The sequence below is a fragment of the Anguilla rostrata genome, chromosome 7, assembly GCF_018555375.3.
Source record: "Anguilla rostrata isolate EN2019 chromosome 7, ASM1855537v3, whole genome shotgun sequence".
NCBI lineage: Eukaryota > Metazoa > Chordata > Actinopteri > Anguilliformes > Anguillidae > Anguilla > Anguilla rostrata.
This window is the reverse complement of record NC_057939.1, coordinates 35,734,584-35,753,970: the sequence shown is the minus strand read 5'-3', so window position 1 is coordinate 35,753,970 and position 19,387 is coordinate 35,734,584. Positions and strand designations below refer to the sequence as shown.

Here is a 19,387-nt window from a genome sequence, read left to right as displayed (position 1 = left end):
GGTGTCCTGTGTCATCTGGTTTGTCTCTTTGGAGGGGGTGAGACCCATAGATTGTCTGCCTAGATTAGGGTATCAGTAGATTTTATATTGCCCCAATCACATTTGGTTTGATGCTTGTGATGGGAAGGCCAGGCCACATTCTTATTCACTGATTGCCTCTCTAAGGCCAAAATCTAAATACTACATATCCTAAAGTGTTATTAAAAGAAATGGTGATGTTACACAGTGGTAAACACTCGACTGTCCCAACTTTTTTGGAGTGTGTTACAGTCATCAGATTTGAAATGAGTGTATATTTTCAGAAAACAATTAAATTCCCAAGGTAAAACATCAAATACTGTTCTGTTGTAGTGTTTTCAATATAGTACAGAGTGAATAGAATTTACATTATTGTTTTATTAGCATTTGCCATACTGTCCCAACTTTTTTGGAATTGGGGTTGTATATAGTTTTGTAGATACTGGGATTTATTTAAGACAGGAGGTATTCTTACAATTGGTTTTGAGGGCTTAAGTTGGATAGGTGCATCTGCTAAATGCCTAAAATGTAAATGTATAGCAAAGAAATAGGACAGCAGATGTGGTTTTTACATTAATTGCACTATGAAAAGTCATTGGTCAAACCTGAAATAGGCCAATAAGTTAAAATGTAAAGAAATGCCATGACTTCATGATTGTGGCATCATTTCCTAGAAGAGCTTCTTCTAGGAAACTTCAGCTCTTTCCTCTCACACAAGAAAACCGCTGCCATGAGATTTGAGTTTGAAGTGGAACCATGACTTTTGTTTATACCTGACATGTGCCTATGTTTGCAGGTCAATGAGTGGTCACTCAAAATCAGGAAGGAGATGCGAGTGATTGACAGGCAAATCCGAGGTAAGTTGAGGCAGAATTCTGATTGTTCTGATTTATATTTACCTTTTCAGTACATAAATAGCAGGGTACGAAACCTAAGGAATATAGTTTACATTACATTACATTACAGGCATTTAGCAGACGCTCTTATCCAGAGCGACTTACACAACTTTTACATAGCACTTTACATTGTATCCATTTATACAGCTGGATATATACTGAAGCAATGCAGGTTAAGTACCTTGCTCAAGGGTACAACGGCAGTGTCCTTACCCGGGAATCGAACCTGCGACCTTTCGGTTACAAGCGCAGTTCCTTACCCACTGTGCCACACTCCGTCCTGTGGGACAGTGAGTGACCACCCACCCCATATAAACATTGTACATACTTATTGATTTACTTATGTTGCTGTTATTGTATATGCTGTTATTTGTATATATTGTTACATTCATCATTATTATTTTAATATTACTCTTATTTTACATATTATATATGTATGCTTTGTCCCTATGCTTGTCCCTCAGGACAAGTTTAATTGCTTGTCACACAATAGTTTAACAACAGTTTTCTTTAAAATTTTAGATTGGTTTGATTTGTTTGCAACCAACTCCTTCCTGTTAGTTTGTCTGAGAGTTCTTCGTGGGTGAGGCATGAAAAGGGTCTTTGATGCTCCCCATCATTGGACCCTCCCCCTCCCCCGATCCGAAATCGTTTCTTTTTTCTTTTTTTGCATAACATAATATCATATTAATGATATCTTTCTACTCCAGATTTTTGGTGAAATATACTCATTTAAATCATAACTGTCACCACCAGAAAATGGCTCCACAGTTCAACTGTCCTTGTCTGTTTTGACAAAAATGACGTTTCTATAAAATCAAACCATTGCGACCTCCAACACAAAGCGACAGAACATGTTTCCTAATGATAAGCATTAAAATATTATAAATGCTGGAATTTAATAGTTTGTTGTCCCTTTTCTCTGCTTTTGTGCTCACAAACTCTGCTTTGGTGCATGCCATAGATTTTCCTCTGCAGGGAAAACCCTACACATGGATGCTACATGTGTGTTACTTCATTTTTATTCCTCAGAGAAACAGGAAATCATAAGAGACAACAATACAGTTCCCTAAGATTAAGGTGAAATTATTAAAAATAATTTTTAGGGATGTGAATAATTGTTGCATGTCTTGAAAGGATAATATTACTAATTTAATAAAATCTTTTTCTTTTTCTGCAGTTACCTTACCATAATAGCATATCACTTCTCTATTTATGCACACCTGTATTCACTTTACACAGCCTTTTTGCTTATCTTTAGCAAGTGCACAAATAATTTTGGTGGGTACTATATATTTAAAGAGATTCTACAGTATATATGTGCAATTTCACGTTTTAATTAAATAAATAAACTTGTAATACAGGCAAAGTTTATATAAGAATATAATTATTAATAAAATAATGTCATATAACAGTTATGCAAACATTTATTTGCATGATATTTTTTTTCTCTAACAAATCCACCTTGATTTGAGGGGATTGATTGTGGTCATTTGTTAGTAACATTGTGTGAATTTGTGTCTCAGACATACAAAGAGAGCAGGAGAAGGTGAAGCGGTCCATCAAAGATGCTGCCAAGAAGGGACAAAGGGATGTGTGCGTGGTTCTGGCCAAGGAGATGGTCCAGTCCAAACGGGCTGTAAACAAGCTGTACACGTCCAAGGCCCACATGAACTCTGTCCTCCTCAGCATGAAGAACCAACTGTGTGAGTGTGGGGGTGTGGTTCTGTGAGTGCTTATGCTTTAGCTGTGCTAAAATCTAAAAATACATAATGTTAAAACATTCCTGCTTTTTGGATACATTATGTAATGCACTGTGCTCTGTTGTGCAGCTGTGCCAGGTGTGTTAATATTCTCTTTGTTGTGATTTCATGTGCAGCTGTGCTGCGTGTTGCTGGTGCTCTGCAGAAGAGTACAGAGGTAATGAAGTCCATGCAAAGCCTGGTGAAAATCCCAGAGATCCAGGCCACCATGAGGGAGCTCTCCAAGGAGATGATGAAGGTCAGAGATGAAAATGCTTATCTTGTCCTGTTAGTGCACTGGAGAGATTGGTTGGTTTCCATGCAGGATAGATTGCTACGAGATGCTTTTCATTGATGGGAGGACTTCATAGCATTGTGCAAATTGTCACATACTTGAGAAGGAGATGGTTCAGAATATTTTGTGCTGATGATGGTGTGAGCAGTATGGACTAGTCAGTCAGCAGATCCTCCTGAAATTTTAGTCCTCTTTTTGGTCCTTATTAAAATTTAATGTAATTACAACCACAATGGTCTTTTTTGTCCTAGCAGAATAGCTACATGGGTGATTTTAAGAATGATGGAAATTTTTGTTGATTGTAAAAAATGGAAGTTATTGAAGTTATTGACAGCAATGTGTGATGGAACAGACTGTGAGGTATGACCCTGACAGAAAATTAATTGTTTGAAAATTCTCTGTCTGTCAGGCTAGCCATTTTACCACCATTTCAATTTCATTTCAATATGGGACCATACAATTTAAGTTCCACTGGATTTATGTTACAAAGGTTTTTTTTTAGCAAGTTCACATGACAACTTTTGACTTACTTTTAGTCAGCTCCAATAATCTACTTTAATTACCATCTGTCATCATATATTTTCATTTTCAACCTGTACATTTTTGTAGTTGCTCGAATAATATTCACCTGTGTGGCCTATGGCATCAGGGTATTTATGGATTGTGGGTAAAGTGGTTTGCACCAGTTCCGATGTGGAATGAGATTTTATATTCTGGATAATTATGCCATATTAAATTCCTGATCAGAGAATCAGCCTGATGTGATGATACATGTCAATATTTTGTGAATGTGAGATCAAAAAATGTATTTACTGCATTTGTTAGATTGATGGAAAAGTTACCTGGGTCTTAGGCATTATCAGTGTTGGACCTGATGCTGTACTGTGATAGAGGTATGAAGTTAATCTGGATTCAGACTGATACCCATGTCTTAATGGTTTTCAAAATTATTATCAAGTGTTCAAAGAGTAAGGCCTTAATGAACAGCAACTGGTTACACATAATAATACAGTATGATTGAGCGAACAAGTATGCTCTATGAGTGTGGACCTTTTCCTCAGGGTAAACAATTAATTTTTATTATTGCTATTCATTAATCTGTATTTAGTGTTCCTGTGTTTGCATAAGTCTAACTGTAAGAGGGGCTTCTTGGTGGTGTATTCAGCCAAGGCATTTATCCTTGCTCTTCAAATGTGGTGAAGTGGATTCCAATGGCGAAATGGAATAGACCTACATGTATGACTGTGGATTCCAGATTAGGAATAAAAAAATAAATCAGGAATAAAAAAGTGAGGGGAGGGGAACAAACTTGACACCTGTATGTCAGTCATAGTGGTCTGTCATTCTACTGGTGCAAGCACTACTGCAGCTTCTTCTGTTACTGTTGTTACATATCAAAAATATGCAACTAACGTTCATCTGAAAATGGCAAAAAAAATAAAAGTGAGTGGTTGTGATCTCCAGGCTGGAATAATTGAGGAGATGCTGGAAGATACTTTTGAGGGCATGGAGGATGAGGAAGAGATGGAGGAAGCAGCAGAGGAGGAGGTGGACAAGATCCTCTTTGAGATTACAGCAGGTAAGTCACCTTCTCCACACTGCAGGTAACTTCTCCGATGCAAGACAGGTAACTTGGATCTGACATGTCTTATGCATGTCATTTCTGCTTCCACAATTAGGAAAGGGCTATGAGTATTCTTCCAAATTTCAGGAGTTGCAGTGAACTCCATGAACTCTACAAGAGGAGGAGCTTTCATGTTTTATCTGGGACTGCCTGGTTTTAAGAAATCATAAGCCGCGTTTCCATCTGAACTTTCCCCAGGAACTAGGAACCTTTTGAGGAACTCAGTGCGTTTCCACCGCAGGAACCAGGGTCTAAGTTTCGGGGACTTTATTTTACCCCCAAAAAAGTCCCTGCTCGGGGGGTAGTACTTTCCAAAAGTACCGGAACTTTTGGGGTGGGGCGCAAGCGCTGAATATTTCTGATTGGTCGACTACTCGCAGTATTCAACCGCCATTTTTAAAAATCTGCGGCCGCAAACCGATTTATTTTCATAATAATAACTTGAATTCAAACTTGTATGTTATGCGGCGCAGTAGCCTACTTTTGGTTATAGCCTGCCAACGTCTTGGAACAGATGAGAAATTAAGATTGAGGATTATAACGTGTGCTCTTCTGTTCTTTTCTTTCTTTAGTATTTTTATGAAATGTTAAGCATTCGTGCTGGGACAGCATATTACGTACCAAAACATTCAAACGGTTTAATTCGGTTGCTGAATATTTTCTTCCAGATTTTCTTTGTTAGTCCGTTATAATTGACTCAAAGCGTTTGACACAGTTATGTGAGGTATGCGGTAGTTCTGCGTAATTTACATTGGGGATACAGTAAAAGCAAACTAGAAGTCAGCTTCTGCACTTTTTGTCAGGGTAAAATAACAGGTTACTTCTAGTAATCGTCCCTTTTGCTTTTTCAGACTGCCATAATTTCACTCTGCGATTCTTCAATTCCACAAAAAGACCAGGAAGACTAGACATGTGGACTCTATTTATGGTGCATGGTTCGCGTCTGGAGGGCACACTTCGCTGCTTTGCTAGCAGTAACTTTCAAGGAAAGCAAACAGTGGCTGTACCACTGCAATATTAATTTAAATTTTCACGCAAGTCCCAGTTGTCATTCTATATATTCTTGTCATTTTGCGATTAGCCTATATTGGAAATGACGATAAGCGTCGAATTAATCAATTGAGCAGCAAATTGTTTACGAGGTGTGCATGTTTTCTGCTGTTGTTACCAGTTATTTGTAGAATGTGAATGCATTCTGTCGTATCGGATGTCAAGACATGAAAGTGAATGTTCACATAAAAACATAATGAATGTGTTTGACAGGATATATAAAACAGTCACAATCTGTATATTGGCCTGGTATATCCTGTTTGTTGCATAACAACGGTCCAAGTCGAACTACCAACGAGAGTTTTGCTTGACAACGGTAAAATAATATGCCCAAACGGCCGCGGAAGAATATTTCAATTTCAGGTGCTTAAGTCGATAAAAATCAATAAATACCAAAGTAACCATATATAGCCTAGTCATTGTTGGTAACCCGTTGTATAAGTGGAATAAACCCCTCCGGCTGTCCCGGTTATTGGAAAATAATGTAGGCTACTTCGGTGGTAGTATGGGGTTACAGAAGAAATCATAGGACAGATGGACCGACAACGACGTCGCTTTTACATACATCAGCGGACTAATTTTCCTAATCTTCACAGGTCTTTAGACTGCGGTGGAAGCGCAGACAACAATGGGCTGAAGGAACCTTTTAGTTCCTTGAAAAGTAGTTCCTGGGACTAAAAGTTCTGGGTACTTTGGGTGGAAACACGGCTATAGTGCATTGTTGTGCAGAGAACAGTTTCAACAGAAAAATGTTTTATGCATCATGGTGTTCATGAGATCTTGCTCTCCTATTGCCACTTCATTTGATTGGGGTAGCGGTGAAAAAGATCATGTGATCTTTGTTATTTCAGGTGCACTTGGAAAAGCCCCCAGCAAAGTGACCGATGCCCTCCCAGAGGTGGAGGCGCAAGGGGCGACGGCAGCATCAGAGGACGAGGCAGAGGAAGACATAGAGGAGATGCAGTCCAGACTGGAGGCCCTGCGAAGTTAAGAGGGCTCCAACTTCACTCCTGCAGCTACACCCACTCCTGTACAGAGACTGTCAATGTGAGGCTTCTCTTCACCTGTCTAATCTTCAGACGCTGGAAACCTGCACTTAAAACCAGCTTCAATATCTCTAATTTGCAGTATGTTCCCTTTTCCAAAACACTTGATATGATGGAATGTAAAATCCCAAATAAGAAAAGAATATTTAAAATTAATATCAAAATACCCTGCACATGCCAGGGAAATCAAATATGTTGGATTTCTATTTTACCATATTGACATCTTTTATTTTGTCAAACAAGGCCCATGAAGACGAAGTTGTAGAAAAGATTGAGATTAAAGGGTAAGATTGCCACTTTGAGTGGCACCGTACTTGTATGCATTTATCCATAAATTAATTTATCTTTTGAAGAGCCATCTTGGGAAAAGGTGTTGTGGTTAAGGGATATGTGTGGTTATTTTGTAATATGATGATTGATTTGTTGTTTTGCTTCACTTAGCTCAATTGTTCTGAAAATGGAGGTCATCACACAAAAATGCATGATATAACTGTATATGACTAAAAATACTGTGCATTAGGTGCTGGTTTTTAAAGTGTGGTTTCCTAATTTCAGAGGAATAATGCATTGTATATTGTAATAATGAGGAGTTATTTCAGTCCATCATTTCAGTCCAAGACTTTTCAAATTTACAATCCACAAACATGCAGTTGCCAATAAACCTCATTTGCCAATTGTGCATAACATAAACACAGACTCTCATCTTTGTTCTGAAAAATATGAAATCTGCTGTTCTTTTGTATATTGACCATGAGAATTGTCCCTTCGTCAAGCCCCGTCCAAGTCCCGCTCTCCTTAGTTACTGTTGCTAGTTCCATCCAGTTTTCGCTTTGGAAAGCAAGATCCCTTAGAACTGAGAGGACCTGTCGGTTATATTCACTTGTATTTGTACAGACAGGGTTCTATGATAACATTTTTTTCCCCAAGGAGCACATGTGAGTTGAAACATTTAAGAGCACACTAATGCATCCCATTTGGTAGATGTGCTGCTAAATTAGCATTTCTGGTTAGCACAGATCAATTTTTAGGAGCAAATGCTCCTAAAATGAGAGCACTGCAGAGCCTTGACGGATTTTATCAGATTGAACACAGACTACCCCTTTTGTTAATCGAGCGACTCCCAGGTACTTTACAGGGCAGTGCATATAATTAAATTCACGGTTGTCTTGGGAAAAAAAAGAAACAGCTTTATCTTAAGGCTACTTTATTCTAACAATGCTTACTGCATTTACTGTGTTCAACAAGTTGGCTCTGTATGCACGTAACTAACTAAATCCTTCCACGTCATGAAATTAATCAAATCAAATAAGTTTGTCGTGCCATCTTTATTTCTTTCTCTTTGTGCTCCACCTCCTTAGAGGTCAGAAATGTGTCAGCTACTTTTCTCCCACTAACAGTGCTCAGAAATCAAGGTTGCCTGGTGTCCCTTTCATTCTCCTATCGAGTCAAAATCCTGTATTTGTAGCAGTTTTCATAGATATGAATCTGGCAACAATCTCTGTAGTTTACGTTAAATTTGATACGTAACGAGTAAAGGTTTTAACGTTAGCTAGCTGATGATGGATATTGTCAACATCCCTCCCACCCAGTTACCTCCACATGTTTATGAATTGCAACGCAGTTGTGCAAAAACGTCCCTCAGCTATGACGAGATTCCAGGGCACCGTGAAATGATTTCATTGTATAACATATGTTCGCACAGAGCGATCAATGATTGGACAGCTTTTTTTTTTTTTTTTTTACTTTAGTTACTGTTTCTGCAGCTCTTGCCTCAATACAGCTGTTTGCTGTGTGTCCATTTCATTTGCATAAAATATTCTGTATGCAAATTATTTGTACAGCATACACTCATGAAACTGTCAAACAAGGCTTTGCAGATCAAATATGAACCAATATTCTCACCTAAAATGTTTTCAGAAACATTTTTTAGTGGATAGTTTAGGTGGAATATGAGAGAGTTTATGAATAGGCTACTATGTTTCTTTGTTTGAAAAACGTCAGACCGAAACCAATCAGCAAATGGCATATATGCATGGCAGGGGTTCTCAGCCTATTACAACTAAATGTGAATCACTGTCATATGGCAAAATGGAGGCTGTAGGCTGCAGTGGAGTGCAGCACATACAGGCAGGAACCCTGGATAAAAGTCACAAGCAGCATTCAGAAGAATATACAACTGTTTAAATTAGTAGATGTATCAGTAAACAAATATATTTATTTTCTGAAATATATATACCTGCACTAAGTAAGCAATTTAACATGCCTGACTAATCAGAAACACTCGTACAGCCATTTGTCCCAAACATTATGGTGCCCTGAAATGGGGGGACATATATAAAAATTGCAGTAATCTCTACATGGTGAAACCAAAATGTATTAAAATACCCTTTAATTGAAGATGAGAATATGCACCTTAATCACATATGAATTGTTTGATTACGAATCTAAAATAATGGAGTAAAGAGCCAAATAAAGAGAAAAAATATGACTTTGTCCTAACCACTATGGAGCTCACTGTATGTGTAGTCCTATCAGGGAAAAGACAATAGATATTATGGTAGTACCAAATCCAATGTTCTGTATATTTATCTATGTACTGGATGCAAGGAAAATGTCTGTAGTATTGCTTTGGAACAGTACTTGTTTAGTTTGGTGAAATGTTGGTAAAAGTTTAGTTGTAACATGGCATCATTTTGATATCAATAATTGGTTTGCAGAGAGATTTAAAAATAATATTTTAGTGTTGAACTGAAAGCAAGAGCTTTGTATATATAACCAGCTTGCATGGTTTTTAACAGTGTGGCCTTATTTAAATTGAATTGTCTTTCTTGTTGAGACTCATACGCTTTGTGTGAATGAAAGTTGTCCAATGAAACTGCATCGCAGAGGCTTTGAACTGTAATTTTAGAACAGCTAAGGGGCGTGTTTATGGCAGAAGTGGGTGCCAGTGTTTCTGACATTTCATCCTATCTATCGAGCTGTCCTACCAAGGGCTGGGGTATTGCGCCCGCACACATCTCTGTTACAATTCAATTCAATTAAATAAACTTTTTTTTATTTATTTATCCCTGATAGTTGATATTTTCTATGAAACACCAATGGTAGGATCTATTGTGCAAATTAGGCCATCAAAATATGCTGCCTATTGTTTTAGGGGCAATGTGTCTCTAGTAATATTTGTATAAAACATCAATGGTAGTTTTATGTTGGTATGTTGCAGTCAAGAGATTTGCAATTAGAGGAAAGGAATAGCCTTTGGCTCTTTGGCTACAGTCTCTGGGAAACCCAGGCCGGATGAATTAATGAAAATAATAATGTAATTTGCTTCAAATCGTTTTTTGATAGGGTATAAACGCCTACCAACTTTTTAGCTACTAAAGTAGCACAGTTTACTTGAGGTAGTATTTTCTGATAGAGATGCAAAGATAGATATTACTACAAATTTGTGCAACCGGAAGGACATTTAGACAAGGTAGGACAAATCGTCAGAACACCAGCTATTAGTGACTACATTTGGAGCCAAGGATCTCTTATCTCATCCAGATCTCGACAGCGGGGACTCCAGTATGCAGTCCAGGGTTATATTACTGATAATAAGGAATATATTTTATTATCGCTCTTAGCATAAGTGAAATGAATAAAACCTCATCTCCTGACAGTGAAAGTGAGTCGCACTATCATAATGGAACAGAATGTAATATTTATATTTATTCTTTACCTATTCCTTACCTTTATCTATGTGACATGGAAAATTTTCAGATTTTTTGCTCCCTGTGTGTACCGTTTAACCATGTTTTATTTTAGTTTTAATGTCATTTTTGTTTACAGTCCTCATAGAAGGTAATAGTTTGATTGGCAACAATTGCTGCACACAGGAGCGCTCTGATTGGTCATTCAGCTAGCCAATCAAGAGGTCAACAAAGGGTCAATTTTGACGATGTGCATAAGCTACGTATGGGGGGATACACTTTTTTAAATTGGCATGTAACTGTAACATCATATCTTTCTTGAAAAAAGAAAATATGCTTTCAACAAATTCTTTTTAAGAAAGGAGAGAGAAACTTCATTGTGCAACCACCAGAGCGCGTAACTGCTAAAGAATCCAAATGCAGAGCTCAAGTATTGAAACAAGGTCCTGAGTTTAATTTTTTTGAATAGTAATTGCTTATGAAGACTTGTTTACTGTTCGTTGATTTTTTTTTTCTTCTTAACTTTTTATGTTCTTTTTGTTATGTTTGTTATATATTTTAATATAATCTGATTTCTCTCTTAAAGAATGATGCTGTTGTCTAAGCCATTTCACTTTTATGAAGCTATTCTCTTTGTGTCGATAAATTACTCAAATGTATGTATGTCATACCCAGAATACTAAATAAAAAAACGGAACCTTCATGTCTTAGCTTTTTTTAGACTATTGTATCGACAACTGGTATAGCTTGTCTTATGACCTTGCTGCCAACCATTCCACACTGTATTCTCCTTATCGCTAGCTGTTAAAGCTCAGCAGGTTAGTATTTGGATGGGTGACCTCTTAGGAAATCTAAGGCCCTGTCTGAATCGGCACACTTGCCTACTAATGAGTATATAACTTGTAAGTGTGCAGATATGGACATGATCTAGGTTGCTGCTGGAACAGGTGTTGGTGGCCTAGTAGGGCATATGCTTCCCCCTGGAGGAAATGCACATTCATCTCTCTTGCACACGAATGGGGGCACTGCTGGTGGCAGTGTAGTATAATGGGTAAGAAGTTGGTCTTGTAACCTAAAGGTTTCAAGTTCAAGTCCTCGCTAGGACACTGTCGTTGTACCCTTACCCTGCATTGCTTCAGTATATATCTAGCTGTATAAATGGATGCAATGTAAATTCTGTGTAAAAGTTAAGTTGCTCTGGATAAGAGCGTCTGCTAAATGCCTGTAATAATAATAACAATAATAATCTGTTGATTCACTCTGGTCATTAAATGTCTTATGGCACTTTTTGAAAGTGTAGGAGTATTAACCTTGGTATCCTAGCCATCTTTCCACAAAATTAGCTCTACATCTGGTCACCTAATCATCATCTCTACCTGGATGGCTACACATTTGTTGCATTCTTGCCCATTTTGATTTCCCAGGTCAACACTGCAAAACAGTTCTCACTTGACTTACCTAGTTAATTAAAAAGCTTGTCAACACAAATCCTGTCCTGATCATGCATAAATGTTCATCATTCCATATTTTTGGTCATACTGTAGCTGTCATGAGACTGAGCAGGTGAATTTTCCTCATTTCTGGAGTCCTCATTTTCAGTAGTTCATTAAGCAACAAGGAGCATACTTTTTTTAAATTATAAATGGGACACAAATGAATTTTTTTAATGTAATGGAAGCTGAAGGTCTTAAAAGGTATTTGTATTCTGTATGGTTATTCATTTAACAGTCACACTGCTAAGGTTTCGTGAGATACTGGCTTTGTGATGGCTTGCATATGGGAAGCAAAAGAGAAAAACGTGCAGTGATGGCAAAACAAGTAACCATGTTGACTTTTGTGGTTTTTCAATCCAGGGTTGTGCTCAATTCAGAATTGAATTGAGAATTTCTCCAAGTTTTTACTTGAATTTGTAGTAGTAGACAGAATACAAAACTGCAATTTAAATTTGAATTGAAGAAAATCGAATTAACAGAACTGAAATCCAATCCAATGTGCCCTCTCTTCTGTATTACTGTTGATGTAGCCGATACCAAAACGTATGTTGGATGTGTATGGTACATGAAACATCATAAACATCAAGCATTTTGTTGAACAGACATGAAATAGTGCTGAAACATTATTTTCAGGAAATAATTAATGAACGACACCTGTATTGAAGTATAGGTTATTGTATGTTATTATATAGGTTATTGTATCAAATTAAATTGTATTTAGTGCTGGATAAAGTACTGCTCATCCCAGACTGCATTAGCTTAACCCTTAGGCTTTCAAATGCCAACCAACCAAATTAAATGATGGTCGTGCTATGTGGTGGCAGGAAAAATTTTGTGTCTGTTGGATTGATTTAGATTTTTTGGCTTCCTTTTTCTATGAGACTCTGGACTGTTTTGAGAGAACTTTTTGTTGCCCTGACCCTACTTTGGAAGACTACCTGCTGTTGTGTATGAACTCTGGACCTAATTTAGACTACACATTTAGATTATCTTTGAACATGGAGAGAAACTAAGAAGGTCTAAGAGGACATAAGTCCTTGTTCATTTTGGTGGACCACCACCTTGTGGTAGAGCTAGAAACTGTCAGACCACATGCAATCACTGCAATACTCCTGTTTGTGTTTCAGTCAAAGGCACTTCAAATTCCACGTGGCATCTGCAAGTCAACAAAATGATTGTAATTTATTGCGAGGGTCCAAGATCAGCATAAGGCAGCTAAGCAATCCAACCAGAACACTGTTAGACAAAGTCCATCTGCTCAAGCCAATGCTGAAACCATTTCTAAGTGGTCAAGCGTCAAATTGAACTGACTGACAGCATTGTCATATACGTCACCAATGGTCTCCTTCCTCTCTCTACTGTGAAAAATAAGGATTTCTGCTAAATCTTGAGCCTGCCAGATCCCTTCTTCACCATGCCCACTAGAAGGAACCTAAAGCATAGCCTTATCCCCAGCACACAGCTAGGGTAAAAGATCATCTGAGCAGTTAAGTGGAAAAGTCTGCGCCAGTTGAGGCTGTATTATTGACAGAAAGCTGAGACACGGGCAGACAAGGTAAACTGGCTTTTACTCGCGCAACAGGAAGTGACATTGCCACGTACAGCCAATGTGAAATAGCCAACAACACTCGCGATAACTTAACATGACCACATACCGCTGGTCGGTACTGGTGCAATCCTTCTTTCCTACCTCCAAAAACACCCATGAATGAATAAACACCGGATAACACAGCGTCAACAGTGAAACAGCAAAGACACAGAACTATAAATCAACAACATAGTCCTGGAACCATGCAGGTGAGCGCCGGGGGCGTAACGACCACCAAGGGCCCTTGCACACCGACAGGGCGGGCCCAGCCGGAGCAGGCGGGGCGTGCTGCACGCCGTCCACACAGTCAGAGGCCAGGCCCTCCTCGGAGGAGATGCCAGAGTCGCCAGGAGGGCAGAACATCTCATGGGAGGGACTGCTCTGGGAGAAGCTATGGCAGCAGGGATAGCAGGAGGCAAAGGAGGCAGGTGCGGATCCAGGGGCAACTCTTCATCATCCGTAGAGTTGACAGCTGGATTCGGCACCGGAGAGGGCTGGCTATCAGATACGTTGGGTGAAACCTTGAAGCAGTCAGACATCCTCACATGATATGATGTGTCATGGAGCTGGGACCCCACAAACTTCCTGATATTGCAGAAAGGGGGATCCACAGTGACGACAAGGTACCGGTCCCGCGCCCAGGACTTGTTCTCGTCAGACTGGAGGTAGACCAAGTCACCAACACCAAGCACGGGGACTGGACGCCTCTGTGCACGGGGTGCTTTCGCTTGTTCGCTGTATGGGTGGTTAGCAAGAAGCTGCTGGTGCTGCACGGCTACCAAGGCATCGTCGCCCAGGGGTATATGGACATTAGAGAACTGGTCCCGCTGGGTCCACATCTCCTGTGACGAGAGACCACGTGAGCGGATGCGTGAGTTCAATGTAGCTGTGGCAATCACCGGAGTCAGGGGAGAGGCAGAGCCACCCAAAAGATCCAGGCATAAGAGCTCGCCTTCCAGCTCTTGGATCGCCCTCTCTGCAACTGGGTTCTTGTTGGGGTTCTTAGCATGCCCCAGCTCCAGTGTGATCCTGTGCTGTCGCAAGAACTCGTCGTTGACCAGGGCCTTGAACCCGGGGGCAGGGTGGGTGCGGACAATCGCTGGAGGACCATCCATGGGACGCATCTGAATGCAGTGCTGTACCAGCGCGCCTGTACCAGGTCTCATGCCGCTCATCCGACAGCAGCAGGACGGACGTGAACAATGTCATCGTCTCACAGAGGACACATATGACCTGACGGGAACGCTTCAGGACATCAGCTGCAAAGGACAGGCCCATTGCATCCGGCGGGGAGGAAGTAGACTGCTCCACACTGGCACTTGGGGCACAGCACAGCACAGCACAGGAATGGCAACCGCTGGAGACATGCTCCTCCACCGTGTCCACATCAAGGGCGTATAAGTACCGCTTGATGACTGCCTTGAGCTAATGGCAAGTAGGGTAACCCAGCTGGATGTGGAGTGCAGTCAAAAGGCCATCCAAAACCTGGCGTGGGACAATGATGCACTCACGGGATGGGGCGAAGGGCTCATAGCGCCTGACAACAAGCAGGCCGTCAGCTGCAACAGTAGCCACATTCAGGTACCTTTTGACATCCTTAATATTAGTGAGCTTCTTGGACGGCCTTGTGCCCTGAATGAGATGGGCGTGGGCACGACAAAGATCAGGGCACTCCAACTGTGTGGTCAACCAGGCAGGCCGGCTGGTGAAGGGTAGGTGCACAGATCCATTCAGCACATCTTAAACAGACGTAAATCGCACAACAGTGTCCGCCGTGTGCCTGATGAAATAACAAATTTGGCAACCCTCGTCTACGCATGGTGGGGCGTTGCGACTAGCGAAGTCCGATGGGAGAATGGCAGAACCAGCAACCTGTCTGACGGAGACCTGGTAGTGACTGACAATGGACAGGAATGTCGAAACTCGAGGCCTTGCAGAAAACTCAATCGATCGAAACATGTCAGCTTTTTAGTTTATTTAGCCATTATAATAAAGGCTTTTTAACTTTACCCTTTTCCTGCTCTCCTCATTGGATTACTATATGAGTGCCTAGAATGCTTTTTAGTTCTTTTTGGACTTATTATTTTTAATGCGTTTGTTCCCTATGTTCTAAGAGCACCTACTATATATATTTTCTCACATACTCTTGTTTACCACAGAGCACCCAGTATATTTTTCTTCTACTCCCAAAGCTTCTCAAATGCCTACACGCAAGGCTTGCTGTCTGTGAGGATACATGCATTTCTCTCAGACTGGATGATGTAGGGGCTGAAATGTTTGGTAGCAGCGGCAATACAGAGAGCCTCCACCTCACACGGCAGCCACGTTGTCTGGGAACCATGCAGTTTGGCGCTGAAGAAACCGACCAAGTGTAGCCTCCCCTCCCGCGTCACATACAGGGTGGCACCTATACCAAGCTGTCTGACCACGCCATCAGTCACTATCCACAACTGGTCAGATGGCCTGGGTAAAGTGATAGCATGGGCGGACAAGAGGGCACGTTGTGCACTTTGGAATGCATCCCGCAGTTCATCGGTCCACACAATGGCCTCTGGAGGCTGGCACCCAGCTGAGGCATCCTCTGAAGCTCCATGAGTTTACCATCCACGTAGAGAGGCAGGCGCCCCTTTTGCTGTGGAGGCTCTAGCGGACCCATGTTGATCTTGGCTTTGAAGGGCCCAGCAGTGTCATTGTAGCCTTTGATGTTAGGGTTGAAGACAGCATCATACTCTTCGAGCAACGACCAAAATTGTACAACGGCCTCCTGTGGGAGGAGGTTGTCAGGATCAATCAGCACAGCAGACGAATGACCTCTCTTGTTTGGCGTAGGTGCAATAGGGCATGATTCAGGACTGGCCGTGAGTTCCTCCTTAGGCATGAAGACAGGGGTAACCTGGCAGTAGTGCTCATGCCACTTCAGCATGTGTGGCTCAGCTGACAGATTGGGGATGCAAATTCTACCGGCGATGCTTGAGATGATGCTTGGTTGTGGCCACAACAGGGACGGCTTGTGTCTCCGTGCGCTTAGCACATCAGAACGTGGCTCAATGGCGTACTCGGCGTCAGACTGAGCATCATCTGGTAGCTGCATTTCCAGGAACTCCCAGGCCAGACGGTCTTTGAGTGGGTTGGAGCGCGAAGCACAAACGCACGATGTACAGCAGTGCTAGGCCCAGCTGGTACAGAGGACCCATACTTGTAGGTCGTATCGTCTCCAAGGATTGCCTCTCGCTTAGCAGGACAAACAGCAACGTCATTCGCCTCCATGAAGGGCGTGCCAGCGAGTATGTCAACATCGAGGTTCTCCACGACGAGGCCTTCAAACTGGAACACTCTGTCACCCGGGGGGTGGGAGAGCTGCGTCTCACCGACTACCTGCAGCTGCGAGGACCCATCAGCTTGGTGAACAGATTGTGCACTGGACAGGACTCGGGACCTGAGGCGTTTCACAGTAGAATAGCGTATCATATTACCAGCCGCGCCGCTGTCAACGGTGACACGGTAGGTCACAGCACCTGGAGCGGCTGCTCCGTTGTTCGCGTCATGAATAGGTGTGTCGTCCCCTGGGTCGTCGCCTTCTGACTCCTCATCGGTGCTGCCGATTATCAGCCGTGCTTTGAGGATGTAGCGGCAGTCACTGTCAGGGAGGTAGCTGCACTCGCTCAGAAAATGGCGCGTCTCTGGGTGGCCCGCTTGCTTGCACAGGGGACAGACTCCTGGCGGGGTATTCTGGAGGGTGCCTTGAATGTAGCTCTTGAACCTTGCTTAGGACAGGAAGTGACATTGCCACGTACAGACAATGTGAAATAGCCAATAACACTAGTGATAACTTAACATGACCACGTACCGCTGGTTGGTACTGGCACTGATAATATTTGTCTGACAGTTGATCTGTGGTCAAATAGATCTGTGAAGTTATTTCTTGGTATCCTAGGCCATTACCAGTGCAGGTTTCTGCCTAGAGTGAAATTCTGATGTGTCAGTGCTTTAAAGGTGCATATACAGCTGAGAACATTTGTAGATCTTATGAGAACTTATAACATTGGCAACAAAATGTCCTTAATTGTTATGATAAAAAGTAAAAAAAATTAAATAAAATAAAAAAGCGTGTAAATGTGTAACCATTTTCAGTTGATGTAAAACATACAGTAAGCTTCATAATATCTGGGACAAAGACATTTTTTGTTGACTTCGCTCTGTACTGCAAAATTTTAGATTTGTAATCAAACAATTCACATGAGTGGTGGGCAGCACTGCCGCCTTTGTTTTCTGGGTTTGATGGTACCAGCCAGGGCCTTTCTGTGTGGAGTTTGCATGCTCTCCTCGTGTCTGCGAGGGTTTCCTTCCACAGTCCCGTCTTCTCCCGCAGTCCATAGACATGCAGGTTATGCTAACTGGAGATTCTAAATTGCCTATAGGTTTGAGTGTGTAAGTGAATAGTTTTTGTGCCATGTGATGGATTGGTGACTTGTCCAGGGTGTATTCGCCCAATGCATGATGAGCTCCAGCCACCCCTGTGACCCTGCCCAGGAGTAAATGGGTAAGATAATGGATGGCAGTGTAGTATAATGGGAAAGAAACTGGTCATGCAACCTAACGGTCACAGGTTTGATTCCTAGGTAGGACACTGCAGTTGTTGCAGTTGGACACTTGCATTGCTTCTGTATATATCCAGCTGTGTAAATGGATGCAATGTAAATGCTATGTAAAAGTTGTGTAAGTTGCTCTGGATAAGAGTGTCTGCTAAATGCTTGTAATGTAATGTAATGATGGATGGATGGACAATGCTCCTGAAGTGCAGATTCTCGGCTTTTATTAAAGGCATTTTTTAATATAGTCCCCCTATTTCAGAGCACCAAAATGTTATTAACAAATGACTGCACAGGTGCTGGCGTGGAAGTGTCAGTGACTATTATTAGCAGAAGACTTAACAGAACTACAGAGACTACAATGCAAGGTGCAAACCACTATTAGCTGTAAAAACAGGATCGTCAGATTACAGTTTGCTAAGAAGTACCTAAAAGAGCATGTAAAGTTCTGGGGGAAAAAAAGGTGGACAGATGAGACCAAGGATTAACTTTTATCAAGTGATGTATCTGAGTGATGGCCAGAGCAAAGTGTGGAAGAAAACTTCCCAAGAACTAAAGCACCCCTCCCCCCATCTGTGAGACCTGGTGGCGGGGGTGTTGTGGTTTAGTCATGTATGGCAACCAGAGGTACTAGCTCACTTGTCTTTAGTGATGGTATAACTGCTTATAGCAGCAGCAGCATGAATGTTTACAAAAGTATCTTATCAGCTCGAGTTTGAGCAAAAGCCCAACACATAGGATGGTGCTTATTCCTACAGTAAGACAATGATCACAAACATACTGCTAAAGCAACAAAGGAGCTTTTGAAAGCCAAAAACGGGAAAATTCTTGACTGGCCAAGTCATTCAACTGACCTGAATACAATTGAAAATGAGTTTCATATGCTGAAGAGAAAACTTAAGGCAATTAGCCCCCAAAACAAACAGGAGCTGACTGAAGTACAGGACTTGCAGAGCTTCACCAGAGAAGATATTCAGCACCTGGAAATGTCTATGGCTCATAGACTTCAAACAGTCATTGTATGCAAAGGACGTGAGACAAAGTGCTTAACATGACTACTTTCATTTACAAAACATTAATATGCCCCAAACATTATGGTTCCCTGAAATGGGGGGCTTTCTGAAAAAGTGCTGTAATTTCTACAAGGTGAAACCAAAGTGTATAAAAATACCCTAAATAAAAACTGAGAACACTTATCACGTGATTTGTTTGAGTACAAGTCTTAAAATTGTAGAAAGCAAAAAATATGTCTTTGTCCCAAACATCATGGAGCTCACTGTAATAGTAAGGGGTAATATGAAATTCAGATGTAGTAATTTAGATGCGGATTAATATCTTTCACAAATCATTTTCCTTG

General features: G+C 41.2%; 1 protein-coding gene across 4 annotated transcripts in view; it reads left to right on the top strand.

Moving 5' to 3' along the window:
* Positions 1-11,063, top strand: part of chmp3 (charged multivesicular body protein 3) — a 31,232-nt gene extending 20,169 nt beyond the window's left edge. For 3 of the 4 annotated variants that reach the window (XM_064344153.1, XM_064344154.1, XM_064344155.1), the window contains 5 exons: positions 815-875; positions 2,441-2,620; positions 2,794-2,915; positions 4,416-4,530; positions 6,477-11,063. In XM_064344153.1, the coding sequence (XP_064200223.1) occupies positions 815-875; positions 2,441-2,620; positions 2,794-2,915; positions 4,416-4,530; positions 6,477-6,616 (618 nt within the window). In that variant the 3' untranslated portion in view covers positions 6,617-11,063. Of the gene's footprint in view, positions 1-814; positions 876-1,887; positions 1,995-2,440; positions 2,621-2,793; positions 2,916-4,415; positions 4,531-6,476 lie in introns of those variants that run through there. The other variant, XM_064344157.1, reaches the window with a different exon arrangement.
* Positions 11,064-19,387: the final 8,324 nt, after the last annotated feature.